The sequence below is a fragment of the Dreissena polymorpha genome, chromosome 5 (genome assembly GCF_020536995.1).
Source record: "Dreissena polymorpha isolate Duluth1 chromosome 5, UMN_Dpol_1.0, whole genome shotgun sequence".
Taxonomy (NCBI): Eukaryota; Metazoa; Mollusca; class Bivalvia; order Myida; family Dreissenidae; genus Dreissena; species Dreissena polymorpha.
The window spans coordinates 54,373,242-54,389,025 of record NC_068359.1 but is presented as its reverse complement, the minus strand read 5'-3'; the positions used below and the strand labels follow the sequence as shown (position 1 = coordinate 54,389,025).

At 40.2% G+C, this 15,784-nt stretch overlaps 1 protein-coding gene across 3 annotated transcripts in view; it reads right to left on the bottom strand.

Annotated features, from left to right (window-relative positions):
* The window catches only part of LOC127881318 (transmembrane protein 185A-like), a 39,717-nt gene extending 23,934 nt beyond the window's left edge, over positions 1-15,783 (bottom strand). For 2 of the 3 annotated variants that reach the window (XM_052429073.1, XM_052429074.1), the window contains exons 1-2: positions 13,705-13,819; positions 10,941-11,117 (exon numbers count right to left, since the gene is read on the bottom strand). In XM_052429073.1, the coding sequence (XP_052285033.1) occupies positions 10,941-11,117; positions 13,705-13,769 (242 nt within the window). In that variant the 5' untranslated portion in view covers positions 13,770-13,819. Of the gene's footprint in view, positions 1-10,940; positions 11,118-13,704; positions 13,820-15,637 lie in introns of those variants that run through there. The other variant, XM_052429075.1, reaches the window with a different exon arrangement.
* Position 15,784: the final 1 nt, after the last annotated feature.

The following is a 15,784-nucleotide window of genomic DNA, read 5'->3' as shown; positions in this document are numbered from 1 at the left end:
GTGCCCCATGCATGTGAACTATCAATGTGTACCAGCAATAGTGCCCTATGCATGTGAACTATCAATGTGTACCAGCAGTAGTGCCCCATGCATGTGAACTATCAATGTGTACCAGCAGTAGTGCCCCATGCATGTGATCTATCAATGTGTACCAGCAATAGTGCCCTATGCATGTGAACTATCAATGTGTACCAGCAGTAGTGCCCTATGCATGTGATCTATCAATGTGTACCAGCAATAGTGCCCCATGCATGTGATCTATCAATGTGTACCAGCAGTAGTGCCCTATGCATGTGATCTATCAATGTGTACCAGCAATAGTGCCCCATGCATGTGATCTATCAATGTGTACCAGCAGTAGTGCCCTATGCATGTGATCTATCAATGTGTACCAGCAATAGTGCCCTATGCATGTGATCTATCAATGTGTACCAGCAATAGTGCCCCATGCATGTGAACTATCAATGTGTACCAGCAGTAGTGCCCTATGCATGTGATCTATCAATGTGTACCAGCAATAGTGCCCCATGCATGTGATCTATCAATGTGTACCAGCAATAGTGCCCTATGCATGTGAACTATCAATGTGTACCAGCAGTAGTGCCCCATGCATGTGAACTATCAATGTGTACCAGCAATAGTGCCCTATGCATGTGAACTATCAATGTGTACCAGCAGTAGTGCCCTATGCATGTGATCTATCAATGTGTACCAGCAGTATATAGTGCCCCATGCATGTGATCTATCAATGTGTACCAGCAGTATATAGTGCCCCATGCATGTGATCTATCAATGTGTACCAGCAGTAGGGCCCCATGCATGTGATCTATCAATGTGTACCAGCAGTAGTGCCCCATGCATGTGATCTATCAATGCGTACCAGCAGTAGTGCCCTATGCATGTGATCTATCAATGTGTACCAGCAGTATATAGTGCCCCATGCATGTGATCTATCAATGTGTACCAGCAATAGTGCCCTATGCATGTGAACTATCAATGTGTACCAGCAGTAGTGCCCCATGCATGTGAACTATCAATGTGTACCAGCAGTAGTGCCCCATGCATGTGAACTGTCAATGTGTACCAGCAGTAGTGCCCCATGCATGTGATCTGTCAATGTGTACCAGCAGTAGTGCCCCATGCATGTGATCTATCAATGTGTACCAGCAGTAGTGCCCCATGCATGTGATCTATCAATGTGTACCAGCAGTAGTGCCCCATGCATGTGATCTATCAATGTGTACCAGCAGTAGTGCCCTATGCATGTGATCTATCAATGTGTACCAGCAGTAGTGCCCCATGCATGTGATCTATCAATGTGTACCAGCAATAGTGCCCCATGCATGTGATCTATCAATGTGTACCAGCAATAGTGCCCTATGCATGTGATCTATCAATGTGTACCAGCAGTAGTGCCCCATGCATGTGATCTATCAATGTGTACCAGCAGTAGTGCCCTATGCATGTGATCTATCAATGTGTACCAGCAATAGTGCCCTATGCATGTGAACTATCAATGTGTACCAGCAGTAGTGCCCTATGCATGTGATCTATCAATGTGTACCAGCAGTAGTGCCCTATGCATGTGAACTATCAATGTGTACCAGCAGTAGTGCCCCATGCATGTGATCTATCAATGTGTACCAGCAAGAGTGCCCTATGCATGTGATCTATCAATGTGTACCAGCAGTATATAGTGCCCTATGCATGTGATCTATCAATGTGTACCAGCAATAGTGCCCTATGCATGTGAACTGTCAATGTGTACCAGCAGTAGTGCCCTATGCATGTGAACTATCAATGTGTACCAGCAGTAGTGCCCTATGCATGTGATCTATCAATGTGTACCAGCAATAGTGCCCCATGCATGTGAACTATCAATGTGTACCAGCAGTATATAGTGCCCTATGCATGTGATCTATCAATGTGTACCAGCAGTAGTGCCCTATGCATGTGATCTATCAATGTGTACCAGCGGTAGTGCCCCATGCATGTGATCTATCAATGTGTACCAGCAGTAGTGCCCTATGCATGTGATCTATCAATGTGTACCAGCAGTAGTGCCCTATGCATGTGATCTATCAATGTGTACCAGCAATAGTGCCCCATGCATGTGATCTATCAATGCGTACCAGCAATAGTGCCCCATGCATGTGAACTATCAATGTGTACCAGCAGTAGTGCCCTATGCATGTGATCTATCAATGTGTACCAGCAGTAGTGCCCTATGCATGTGAACTATCAATGCGTACCAGCAGTATATAGTGCCCCATGCATGTGAACTATCAATGTGTACCAGCAGTAGTGCCCTATGCATGTGAACTATCAATGTGTACCAGCAGTAGTGCCCCATGCATGTGATCTATCAATGTGTACCAGCAGTAGTGCCCTATGCATGTGATCTATCAATGTGTACCAGCAGTATATAGTGCCCCATGCATGTGAACTATCAATGTGTACCAGCAATAGTGCCCTATGCATGTGAACTATCAATGTGTACCAGCAATAGTGCCCTATGCATGTGATCTATCAATGTGTACCAGCAGTAGTGCCCCATGCATGTGAACTGTCAATGTGTACCAGCAGTAGTGCCCCATGCATGTGATCTATCAATGTGTACCAGCAGTATATAGTGCCCCATGCATGTGAACTATCAATGTGTACCAGCAGTAGTGCCCCATGCATGTGAACTATCAATGTGTACCAGCAGTAGTGCCCCATGCATGTAAACTATCAATGTGTACCAGCAGTAGTGCCCCATGCATGTGAACTATCAATGTGTACCAGCAGTAGTGCCCCATGCATGTGATCTATCAATGTGTACCAGCAGTATATAGTGCCCCATGCATGTGAACTATCAATGTGTACCAGCAGTAGTGCCCCATGCATGTGATCTATCAATGTGTACCAGCAGTATATAGTGCCCCATGCATGTGAACTGTCAATGTGTACCAGCAGTAGTGCCCCATGCATGTGATCTATCAATGTGTACCAGCAGTATATAGTGCCCCATGCATGTGAACTATCAATGTGTACCAGCAGTAGTGCCCCATGCATGTGAACTATCAATGTGTACCAGCAGTAGTGCCCCATGCATGTGAACTATCAATGTGTACCAGCAGTAGTGCCCCATGCATGTGAACTATCAATGTGTACCAGCAGTAGTGCCCTATGCATGTGATCTATCAATGTGTACCAGCAATAGTGCCCTATGCATGTGATCTATCAATGTGTACCAGCAATAGTGCCCTATGCATGTGATCTATCAATGTGTACCAGCAATAGTGCCCCATGCATGTGATCTATCAATGTGTACCAGCAGTATATAGTGCCCCATGCATGTGATCTATCAATGTGTACCAGCAGTATATAGTGCCCCATGCATGTGATCTATCAATGTGTACCAGCAGTAGTGCCCCATGCATGTGATCTGTCAATGTGTACCAGCAGTAGTGCCCCATGCATGTGAACTGTCAATGTGTACCAGCAGTAGTGCCCTATGCATGTGAACTATCAATGTGTACCAGCAGTAGTGCCCTATGCATGTGATCTATCAATGTGTACCAGCAGTAGTGCCCTATGCATGTGATCTATCAATGTGTACCAGCAGTAGTGCCCTATGCATGTGATCTATCAATGTGTACCAGCAATAGTGCCCTATGCATGTGATCTATCAATGTGTACCAGCAGTAGTGCCCTATGCATGTGATCTATCAATGTGTACCAGCAGTAGTGCCCCATGCATGTGAACTATCAATGTGTACCAGCAATAGTGCCCTATGCATGTGAACTATCAATGTGTACCAGCAGTAGTGCCCCATGCATGTGAACTATCAATGTGTACCAGCAGTAGTGCCCCATGCATGTGAACTATCAATGTGTACCAGCAGTATATAGTGCCCTATGCATGTGATCTATCAATGTGTACCAGCAGTATATAGTGCCCCATGCATGTGAACTATCAATGTGTACCAGCAGTATATAGTGCCCTATGCATGTGATCTATCAATGTGTACCAGCAGTATATAGTGCCCCATGCATGTGATCTATCAATGCGTACCAGCAGTAGTGCCCCATGCATGTGAACTATCAATGTGTACCAGCAATAGTGCCCCATGCATGTGAACTATCAATGTGTACCAGCAGTATATAGTGCCCCATGCATGTGATCTATCAATGTGTACCAGCAGTAGTGCCCCATGCATGTGATCTATCAATGTGTACCAGCAGTATATAGTGCCCCATGCATGTGATCTATCAATTTGTACCAGCAATAGTGCCCTATGCATGTGATCTATCAATGTGTACCAGCAATAGTGCCCTATGCATGTGATCTATCAATGTGTACCAGCAATAGTGCCCCATGCATGTGATCTATCAATGCGTACCAGCAATAGTGCCCCATGCATGTGAACTATCAATGTGTACCAGCAGTAGTGCCCTATGCATGTGATCTATCAATGTGTACCAGCAGTAGTGCCCTATGCATGTGAACTATCAATGTGTACCAGCAATAGTGCCCTATGCATGTGATCTATCAATGTGTACCAGCAGTAGTGCCCTATGCATGTGATCTATCAATGTGTACCAGCAGTAGTGCCCCATGCATGTGATCTATCAATGTGTACCAGCAGTATATAGTGCCCCATGCATGTGAACTATCAATGTGTACCAGCAGTAGTGCCCCATGCATGTGATCTATCAATGTGTACCAGCAGTAGTGCCCCATGCATGTGATCTATCAATGTGTACCAGCAGTAGTGCCCCATGCATGTGAACTATCAATGTGTACCAGCAGTAGTGCCCCATGCATGTGAACTATCAATGTGTACCAGCAGTATATAGTGCCCCATGCATGTGAACTATCAATGTGTACCAGCAGTAGTGCCCCATGCATGTGAACTATCAATGTGTACCAGCAGTATATAGTGCCCCATGCATGTGATCTATCAATGTGTACCAGCAATAGTGCCCTATGCATGTGAACTATCAATGTGTACCAGCAGTAGTGCCCCATGCATGTGATCTATCAATGTGTACCAGCAGTATATAGTGCCCTATGCATGTGATCTATCAATGTGTACCAGCAGTAGTGCCCTATGCATGTGAACTATCAATGTGTACCAGCAGTATATAGTGCCCCATGCATGTGAACTATCAATGTGTACCAGCAATAGTGCCCAATGCATGTGATCTATCAATGTGTACCAGCAATAGTGCCCTATGCATGTGGTCTATCAATGTGTACCAGCAGTAGTGCCCTATGCATGTGATCTATCAATGTGTACCAGCAGTATATAGTGCCCCATGCATGTGAACTATCAATGTGTACCAGCAGTATATAGTGCCCCATGCATGTGATCTATCAATGTGTACCAGCAGTAGTGCCCTATGCATGTGAACTATCAATGTGTACCAGCAGTAGTGCCCCATGCATGTGATCTATCAATGTGTACCAGCAGTAGTGCCCCATGCATGTGATCTATCAATGTGTACCAGCAGTATATAGTGCCCCATGCATGTGATCTATCAATGTGTACCAGCAGTAGTGCCCCATGCATGTGAACTATCAATGTGTACCAGCAGTAGTGCCCCATGCATGTGATCTATCAATGTATACCAGCAGTAGTGCCCCATGCATGTGATCTATCAATGTGTACCAGCAGTATATAGTGCCCCATGCATGTGATCTATCAATGTGTACCAGCAGTAGTGCCCTATGCATGTGATCTATCAATGTGTACCAGCAGTAGTGCCCCATGCATGTGAACTATCAATGTGTACCAGCAGTAGTGCCCCATGCATGTGAACTATCAATGTGTACCAGCAATAGTGCCCCATGCATGTGATCTATCAATGTGTACCAGCAGTATATAGTGCCCCATGCATGTGATCTATCAATGTGTACCAGCAGTATATAGTGCCCTATGCATGTGAACTATCAATGTGTACCAGCAGTAGTGCCCTATGCATGTGATCTATCAATGTGTACCAGCAATAGTGCCCTATGCATGTGATCTATCAATGTGTACCAGCAATAGTGCCCTATGCATGTGATCTATCAATGTGTACCAGCAGTATATAGTGCCCCATGCATGTGAACTATCAATGTGTACCAGCAATAGTGCCCTATGCATGTGATCTATCAATGTGTACCAGCAGTATATAGTGCCCCATGCATGTGATCTATCAATGTGTACCAGCAGTAGTGCCCTATGCATGTGATCTATCAATGTGTACCAGCAGTATATAGTGCCCCATGCATGTGAACTATCAATGTGTACCAGCAATAGTGCCCTATGCATGTGAACTATCAATGTGTACCAGCAGTAGTGCCCTATGCATGTGAACTATCAATGTGTACCAGCAGTAGTGCCCCATGCATGTGATCTATCAATGTGTACCAGCAGTAGTGCCCTATGCATGTGATCTGTCAATGTGTACCAGCAATAGTGCCCCATGCATGTGATCTATCAATGTGTACCAGCAATAGTGCCCCATGCATGTGATCTATCAATGTGTACCAGCAGTATATAGTGCCCTATGCATGTGATCTATCAATGTGTACCAGCAGTAGTGCCCCATGCATGTGATCTATCAATGTGTACCAGCAGTAGTGCCCCATGCATGTGAACTATCAATGTGTACCAGCAGTAGTGCTCTATGCATGTGAACTATCAATGTGTACCAGCAGTAGTGCCCCATGCATGTGATCTATCAATGTGTACCAGCAGTAGTGCCCTATGCATGTGATCTATCAATGTGTACCAGCAGTAGTGCCCCATGCATGTGAACTATCAATGTGTACCAGCAATAGTGCCCCATGCATGTGATCTATCAATGTGTACCAGCAGTAGTGCCCCATGCATGTGATCTATCAATGTGTACCAGCAGTAGTGCCCCATGCATGTGAACTGTCAATGTGTACCAGCAGTATATAGTGCCCTATGCATGTGATCTATCAATGTGTACCAGCAGTAGTGCCCTATGCATGTGAACTATCAATGTGTACCAGCAGTAGTGCCCCATGCATGTGATCTATCAATGTGTACCAGCAGTATATAGTGCCCCATGCATGTGATCTTTCAATGTGTACCAGCAGTAGTGCCCTATGCATGTGATCTGTCAATGTGTACCAGCAGTATATAGTGCCCTATGCATGTGATCTATCAATGTGTACCAGCAGTATATAGTGCCCCATGCATGTGAACTATCAATGTGTACCAGCAGTAGTGCCCTATGCATGTGATCTATCAATGCGTACCAGCAGTAGTGCCCTATGCATGTGAACTATCAATGTGTACCAGCAGTATATAGTGCCCCATGCATGTGATCTATCAATGTGTACCAGCAGTAGTGCCCTATGCATGTGAACTATCAATGTGTACCAGCAGTATATAGTGCCCCATGCATGTGAACTATCAATGTGTACCAGCAGTAGTGCCCTATGCATGTGATCTATCAATGTGTACCAGCAGTAGTGCCCCATGCATGTGATCTATCAATGTGTACCAGCAGTAGTGCCCCATGCATGTGATCTATCAATGTGTACCAGCAGTAGTGCCCTATGCATGTGATCTATCAATGTGTACCAGCAGTATATAGTGCCCTATGCATGTGAACTATCAATGTGTACCAGCAGTATATAGTGCCCCATGCATGTGAACTATCAATGTGTACCAGCAGTAGTGCCCTATGCATGTGATCTATCAATGTGTACCAGCAGTAGTGCCCCATGCATGTGATCTATCAATGTGTACCAGCAGTAGTGCCCCATGCATGTGATCTATCAATGTGTACCAGCAGTAGTGCCCTATGCATGTGATCTATCAATGTGTACCAGCAGTATATAGTGCCCTATGCATGTGAACTATCAATGTGTACCAGCAGTAGTGCCCCATGCATGTGAACTATCAATGTGTACCAGCAATAGTGCCCTATGCATGTGATCTATCAATGTGTACCAGCAATAGTGCCCTATGCATGTGATCTATCAATGTGTACCAGCAATAGTGCCCTATGCATGTGAACTATCAATGTGTACCAGCAATAGTGCCCCATGCATGTGAACTATCAATGTGTACCAGCAGTAGTGCCCTATGCATGTGATCTATCAATGTGTACCAGCAGTAGTGCCCTATGCATGTGATCTATAAATGTGTACCAGCAGTAGTGCCCTATGCATGTGATCTATCAAAGTGTACCAGCAATAGTGCCCCATGCATGTGATCTATCAATGTGTACCAGCAATAGTGCCCTATGCATGTGATCTATCAATGTGTACCAGCAATAGTGCCCTATGCATGTGAACTATCAATGTGTACCAGCAGTAGTGCCCCATGCATGTGATCTGTCAATGCGTACCAGCAGTAGTGCCCCATGCATGTGATCTATCAATGTGTACCAGCAGTAGTGCCCCATGCATGTGAACTATCAATGTGTACCAGCAGTAGTGCCCTATGCATGTGATCTATCAATGTGTACCAGCAATAGTGCCCTATGCATGTGATCTATCAATGTGTACCAGCAATAGTGCCCTATGCATGTGAACTATCAATGTGTACCAGCAATAGTGCCCCATGCATGTGAACTATCAATGTGTACCAGCAGTAGTGCCCTATGCATGTGATCTATCAATGTGTACCAGCAGTAGTGCCCTATGCATGTGATCTATCAATGTGTACCAGCAGTAGTGCCCTATGCATGTGATCTATCAATGTGTACCAGCAATAGTGCCCCATGCATGTGATCTATCAATGTGTACCAGCAATAGTGCCCTATGCATGTGATCTATCAATGTGTACCAGCAATAGTGCCCTATGCATGTGAACTATCAATGTGTACCAGCAGTAGTGCCCCATGCATGTGATCTGTCAATGCGTACCAGCAGTAGTGCCCCATGCATGTGATCTATCAATGTGTACCAGCAGTAGTGCCCCATGCATGTGAACTATCAATGTGTACCAGCAGTAGTGCCCTATGCATGTGAACTATCAATGTGTACCAGCAGTATATAGTGCCCTATGCATGTGATCTATCAATGTGTACCAGCAGTAGTGCCCCATGCATGTGATCTATCAATGCGTACCAGCAGTAGTGCCCCATGCATGTGAACTATCAATGTGTACCAGCAGTAGTGCCCCATGCATGTGATCTATCAATGCGTACCAGCAGTATATAGTGCCCCATGCATGTGATCTATCAATGTGTACCAGCAGTAGTGCCCTATGCATGTGAACTATCAATGTGTACCAGCAGTAGTGCCCCATGCATGTGATCTATCAATGTGTACCAGCAATAGTGCCCCATGCATGTGATCTATCAATGTGTACCAGCAATAGTGCCCTATGCATGTGAACTATCAATGTGTACCAGCAATAGTGCCCTATGCATGTGATCTATCAATGTGTACCAGCAGTAGTGCCCTATGCATGTGAACTATCAATGTGTACCAGCAGTATATAGTGCCCCATGCATGTGATCTATCAATGTGTACCAGCAGTATATAGTGCCCCATGCATGTGATCTATCAATGTGTACCAGCAGTATATAGTGCCCTATGCATGTGATCTATCAATGTGTACCAGCAGTAGTGCCCTATGCATGTGATCTATCAATGTGTACCAGCAGTATATAGTGCCCCATGCATGTGAACTATCAATGTGTACCAGCAGTAGTGCCCTATGCATGTGATCTATCAATGTGTACCAGCAGTATATAGTGCCCCATGCATGTGATCTATCAATGTGTACCAGCAGTATATAGTGCCCCATGCATGTGATCTATCAATGTGTACCAGCAGTAGTGCCCTATGCATGTGATCTATCAATGTGTACCAGCAGTATATAGTGCCCCATGCATGTGATCTATCAATGTGTACCAGCAGTATATAGTGCCCCATGCATGTGATCTATCAATGTGTACCAGCAGTAGTGCCCCATGCATGTGATCTATCAATGTGTACCAGCAGTATATAGTGCCCCATGCATGTGAACTATCAATGTGTACCAGCAGTATATAGTGCCCCATGCATGTGCACTATCAATGTGTACCAGCAGTAGTGCCCCATGCATGTGAACTATCAATAAAAGGACTTCAGTGTCGTAAAATTTATTTTAGTTGTTGTTGTATGCCTAATTCGTAATCCCACAGGAGGTTTTAAATAATTTTTTGATTTACATATCCCATTGTAATGAGCAAATATGAATTGTTTCAATACATAAATACATTTCGGGGGAAATGCCATCCCTAAGCCTGTTTATTATTCACGAGAATTTTAGTTGCATCAAAAGATGAATGGATACCATAAGTGTGCATGTAATTCAATGCTTTAAGTATTTAATTGTCTTCATAATAATACACATGTTAGTAGACAAATAATACGAAAAATTATTGTATACAGGAGCTAATACCGTTAACTACATTTGTATTTACAGGTACAATTATTATGAGAATGATGAAGAGATAATTGGCAAATTATCTGTTAAAACCTTAAATAATCAGTTGAAAATGTATTGTACATGTTACTATTTACAAGGGTTAATAATTCTTTTCAATAAACGAAATAAAAGATTTTTTTTGTAAGATTAAAATATAAACATATTAATCATTGACATTAAATAAAAAAGGTCCCGTTCATCCACTTGAATGATAGAAAGGTACCAACAAAAACAAAATTGGTGTTAAAAGGGTGATATTTTTAACACTGGAACTGTCACAGCAGTGTATTTAAAAAGGTTTACTCCATCTAATTTGTTGGCAAGTTATATAAAATATTTCAAAAGCTATCAAAGTCACCTACCTGCAACCAGTATTATAGAGAGGCAACACATTAGCCTTGTGTGTGAGAAAATGTGTATGAGAGAAGATGCATCTTATTAAGTATTAAAATGAAAGAAATCTTGTGAACTGTTTAAAATCATCCCACATGATGCCAATACCTGTAGAGAGGGTGCTTGAACCACACATAGCTGCCAACAATGGCGCCGGCAATCACAAAAAACTTCCATATCCAGATAGGTAAGAAGATGATCCAATAGTTCCATTCTATCGTATTGTCCAATCTCAGAGAGAACAGCAGTGAAAACACCAGCAGGCATGTAAATATCACAAATTTGCTGCAACATACAAAAAATACATTATTCAGTACATTTAAGAAAACTGTTTTTGTTGATAATTACAAATTGTGATGTTCAGGGTTATCCCCACTTTGTCACAAAGCAGACTCTCAAATAATAACAGTATACTAATTTGTAATTGTTCATAATTTATACAAATTGTTTTACCAAATGAAATACTATAGATAAATTGTATATTTGTTTATTTTCTGAATGTATAAATGCATGACATTTAAAGCAAATATATAAAGAACACATGTGAACAAGTTTGTTTCATTAAATAAATGATTTAATCATGTAAACAGCAGTAATATGGTAACCACCAAAATATTCAATTAAGCAACCTATATGTAGCAACACATCCACTTTCAGCCAATTACATTAATGAAGAAAGACAACAATGCATGTTTTCATTCTTTTCTGTTTTTTAGAGCATTTTTCACCTTTTTATTACCGATAACAAACAATACAATAAGCTATCATAATCACGCAGATTGTAAGAAAAAAGTCACATTGTTCGTTGGATTTTAGGAATTTAATACAATATAAGTGTTTTCCATCATGATAAAAAAGAACTTGTCCAGTCGGAGGACAAGACACAATATTTGGCTTACATGTATCTAGGAACAAAAGTCACTTGTCAGGAAGAGTCAAAGTGACCTGTCCCAAGAAGAACTATTAATAACAGCACTGCACAATGTCACCTTCTAATTATTGAAATGTTTGTCTTAAATTAAAATTACCAGTAAACAAATAAAAATGGTTAAATGTGTAAAAGAATCTAACAAGGTCGCACAAAGCAATCTTCCCAGTTTCCACAATTCATTCTACCAGTATTATGGAAACCCAAAGAGCACACTTTCCACAATTCATTCTACCAGTATTATGGAAACCCAAAGAGCCATCTCCATAAAAGCATCTAGAACATAGTAAATAAAATAAAAAATCTTACCACAATATTATTTTACAAATTTTCTTTTGGATATATTTTTCTGCATTTATTTGGTAATGTGTTCAGTATAAAATATTTCTGCCATGTTTTGTAAGTAAATAATTGTAGACTGCTGCTTCAAAGTACCCTGAATAATTAACACTTTTTGTTATTGCATCCAAAATAATACTATGTGCATAAGCAAATATTCTGACGTTAACCCGTTACCACTTTGATACATATTTTACCCATATGTAGTCCCAAAGGAAAATAAATTAAATTTAAGACTCAAGTTTTCGAGGCTTCATTTCCAACATTTAGATATTGGTGAGCAGCAAACAGCATAACACCTGAACCTGTTATTAGCAATAGACTGAGTTAACTGTGGAGGCATGTATATATATACTAACAGAGTGGCACTGGGTATGACTCATGCATTCAATTAAAGGCCTATACTGTTACAACCTGCGAGTTACTCGCAGGCTGTTCTGGTTTTATGCTGTTTGCACAGCTTCACTTTCTTCTAAGTGGGAAAGGGTTAAGTGCAGTAAAAGATTTATATATTTTAACTTTGTTGTAAAGCGCTGCCTAAATCCACCACATTGGAAATGTGTTTAAACAATATTTTTAAAAGAAGTGAACAGATTTCAAAAAATTGCATCAAAATCAAAAGTTCAAAAATAAAAGTGAAAGCCTGGATTTGCCAACCCTTAAAAGAAGTTTAAACTGCTAGAAAATACTATTTTTTATTGAAAATAGAAATGGCTTTTGAAAACAGATTACACGATGTACATTAATAATGTAAATTGTGTAATCTGTTTTCAAAAGCCATTTCTATTAAGTTTAAAAACAAAACAAAACATTTTTTAAACAGAGTTAATTTGCTAGATTTTTTAAAGGTTCGTTGTTGAGTAAAATCGTAACTCCATAATTGCTTTACCGCCATTAATGCTCCCTTTTGTTTTATTCAACCTTAAATAATAAGCAGCCTCCCATGTTGATTGACTATAAATACTTCAGAGTGTTTTGATTATAATTAATTTGTAGAGCTCTAAAATTGATGCCATAAGTAATCGAACAAACTCATGTGCTTCTAAAGCATGATGGTCTTGATTGATTTTTTTAATCAAACGTGCACTTATGTCTTAATTTGCAGTTTTCCTTATAAAAAGGAAATTACCGAGAGCGTTTAATATAAATAATGGTAAACACACATAACATGTTAAATAGCCTTTACAGGCTTGGCGAAATTGGAAAAAATCTGCCGGTCATCCGGACAGGAATTTCAGAAAATGTGCCGGTCCAAAGAAAATTTAGCCGAACCGAAAAAAAAACAACACAACTATAACTATACATAAATGAAGTACATTACAGACATAACCAGATCAAGGGTTAAGGTCGTAATTGTACGAATACACACTTTTTACCCATTTTCAGGAGTTCTAATTTGTATATGAATACAATGTAATCTGAAAGTTTGAAATGGAAACTTCCTTCCCATAACATTGACATCGATTCCCAACCAAAATACAATAAAAATGTAACAATAACTGCATGCATACAAATTTCACACACTGTATAAATTACTTGATAATCCTTGTCAATAATATGATCCAGAACTGTAATATTTGACAGAAAATTATGTCAGAAAATTACCGAATTTGTGTTGAAGAATTGCAAAAACTCAATCGGTTGCCATTTTTCTGAAGTGTGAAGGACATACATAACTTATTGCGTTATGGGAATCTACGATGACGCGTTAAGTAGACTGCTGTATCGATTTTAATAGCGGCGTGAAGGAAAAAGAAAGCGTGTTCGCGCACAGTCTATAGAGTTTAATATCGGGAATGGCATTTTGTTTGGAAAAAAAACGTTTGCCACGAATTTCGCCAAACAATGATTCTTATTCGCCAAGTTTTATAAATTTTAATTTGATTTTTCAACTTGGAAAAAATTATGATTGTTTGCATTCATTTCACATTTTCCCGGTTGCAAGGACCGACATTCTTGTTAAACCTGCGAGACCAAAAGGAAATCTGCCGGTCAGGACCGGCGGACCAATAATTTCGCCAAGCCTGCTTTTATCATGAAACTAATGAGAGATCTCAAAACTAATCAGCCACTGTATGATAAAAAGATTGGCCCCATGTAGTGCTGCAACAATATACCGGTTTATCGGTATATATCGCAATACGCAATCCGCATATTGTATTGCGATACGAATTTCATCATACCGGTACGAAAATTCTACAAAAATTCATCCACATTTCGTCAAGAAAATCCAAAAATAATTATATCATTATAAGGTAAACAAAACAAATTGGTGTTTAGTAAAAATAAATTGTTGCCTAAAAATAGCATTCTAAAAATTATATTATAAGTAGAAGCGTTGTTACATGGGAGTCCGCAAGATCTGCTTTTGCATTTAATACTGTTAAATTTAAGATGAAGCTTGTAGAAATACGTAAAAAAATAATTATATAATCCAAATAAAAATTGATGTCATTATAAACAGAAGTAATAATGATCAATTTTTTTTTTTACAGAATTCTGATAAGTTATACGACGGGCTTTTTAACAACCACAATTCTTGTTTGGTTGTTATTCTTAATGTAATGGGAATATCCAATGGACAAAATGGCAATACTAATATTTCATAGCAAAACGCTTTGTTAAGCCAAAAAAAAGAGTAAATTGTGTTAATAAAGCATTTTGTAAAAAAAAGGCTAGAATTGCCAATAGGATATAACTAGAACCTTAACATACAATACAAAGGTCATGTTCATGTAATTAAGTTGGTTTTGGTGGCAGGGCCCTCAAGCTGTCAAATCCACGGCCGAAATTCGGCCGCATTCCCCCCCTGAAAAGTATACATTTTTCCCTTTTTTGGGGGAAAATTCCCCCCCCCCCCCAAAAAAATAAAAAATTTTTTTAGATAGATGTTTCTCATGATTAATAATTCTATTTTAATTTAATCTTGTCAAACATACTAAATTATGAAAAAAGCAATCAATATAGTGCAAACATGTACATATGTTATAATTAGAGAGTAAGTAAAATATCCCCCCAAAAGGGAAACACCGCGAAAATTCCCCCTGCTATGGGTAGCAACCCGCTTATCCTAAAATGGATTGAGGGCCCTGGGTGGTGTTTAAGCTGGCGAGTTATAATTCTGGCACAAGCTAGCAATATATTTCAATATATTGCGGGTTATTGAAATGACAATAAATTGCACTACGGTTTTGGTGTATTGTTGCAGCACTTGCCCCATGTCATGTATTTACTGACTTAAAGTTAAATATTGTACAAATTGCAAAATTAATAAAAAAAATTGTCATCGTTATAAGTGAACTAATCTATATTAATAAAAACCAACAAACAATAAATAAAAGATATTTTTATCACAAATAGAAGTCTCGCTTTTATTTAATATTAAACAAGAAGTTTAATAGTTTAAAAGCAAGGCTACTCCCTGAGCTTTGGATTGGCGAAGCAGATTAAGGCAATAAGGACAGTGGCAGAACAAGGAACTGCATCAACATTTGCTTTCAAATAAACGTATATAATCGTATTCATTTCTAAAGTATACCTTGGATTAAAGTCTTGAAACAAATTTGTGAGATTCACCATCTTCCATCGTATTTGTATGATATTTTGATTGAACAAATCGATAATTAGTTATTATTATTATGTTGTTGTTGTTATTGGGTCGCCTTGTTATTGTTGCGCTTGTTAT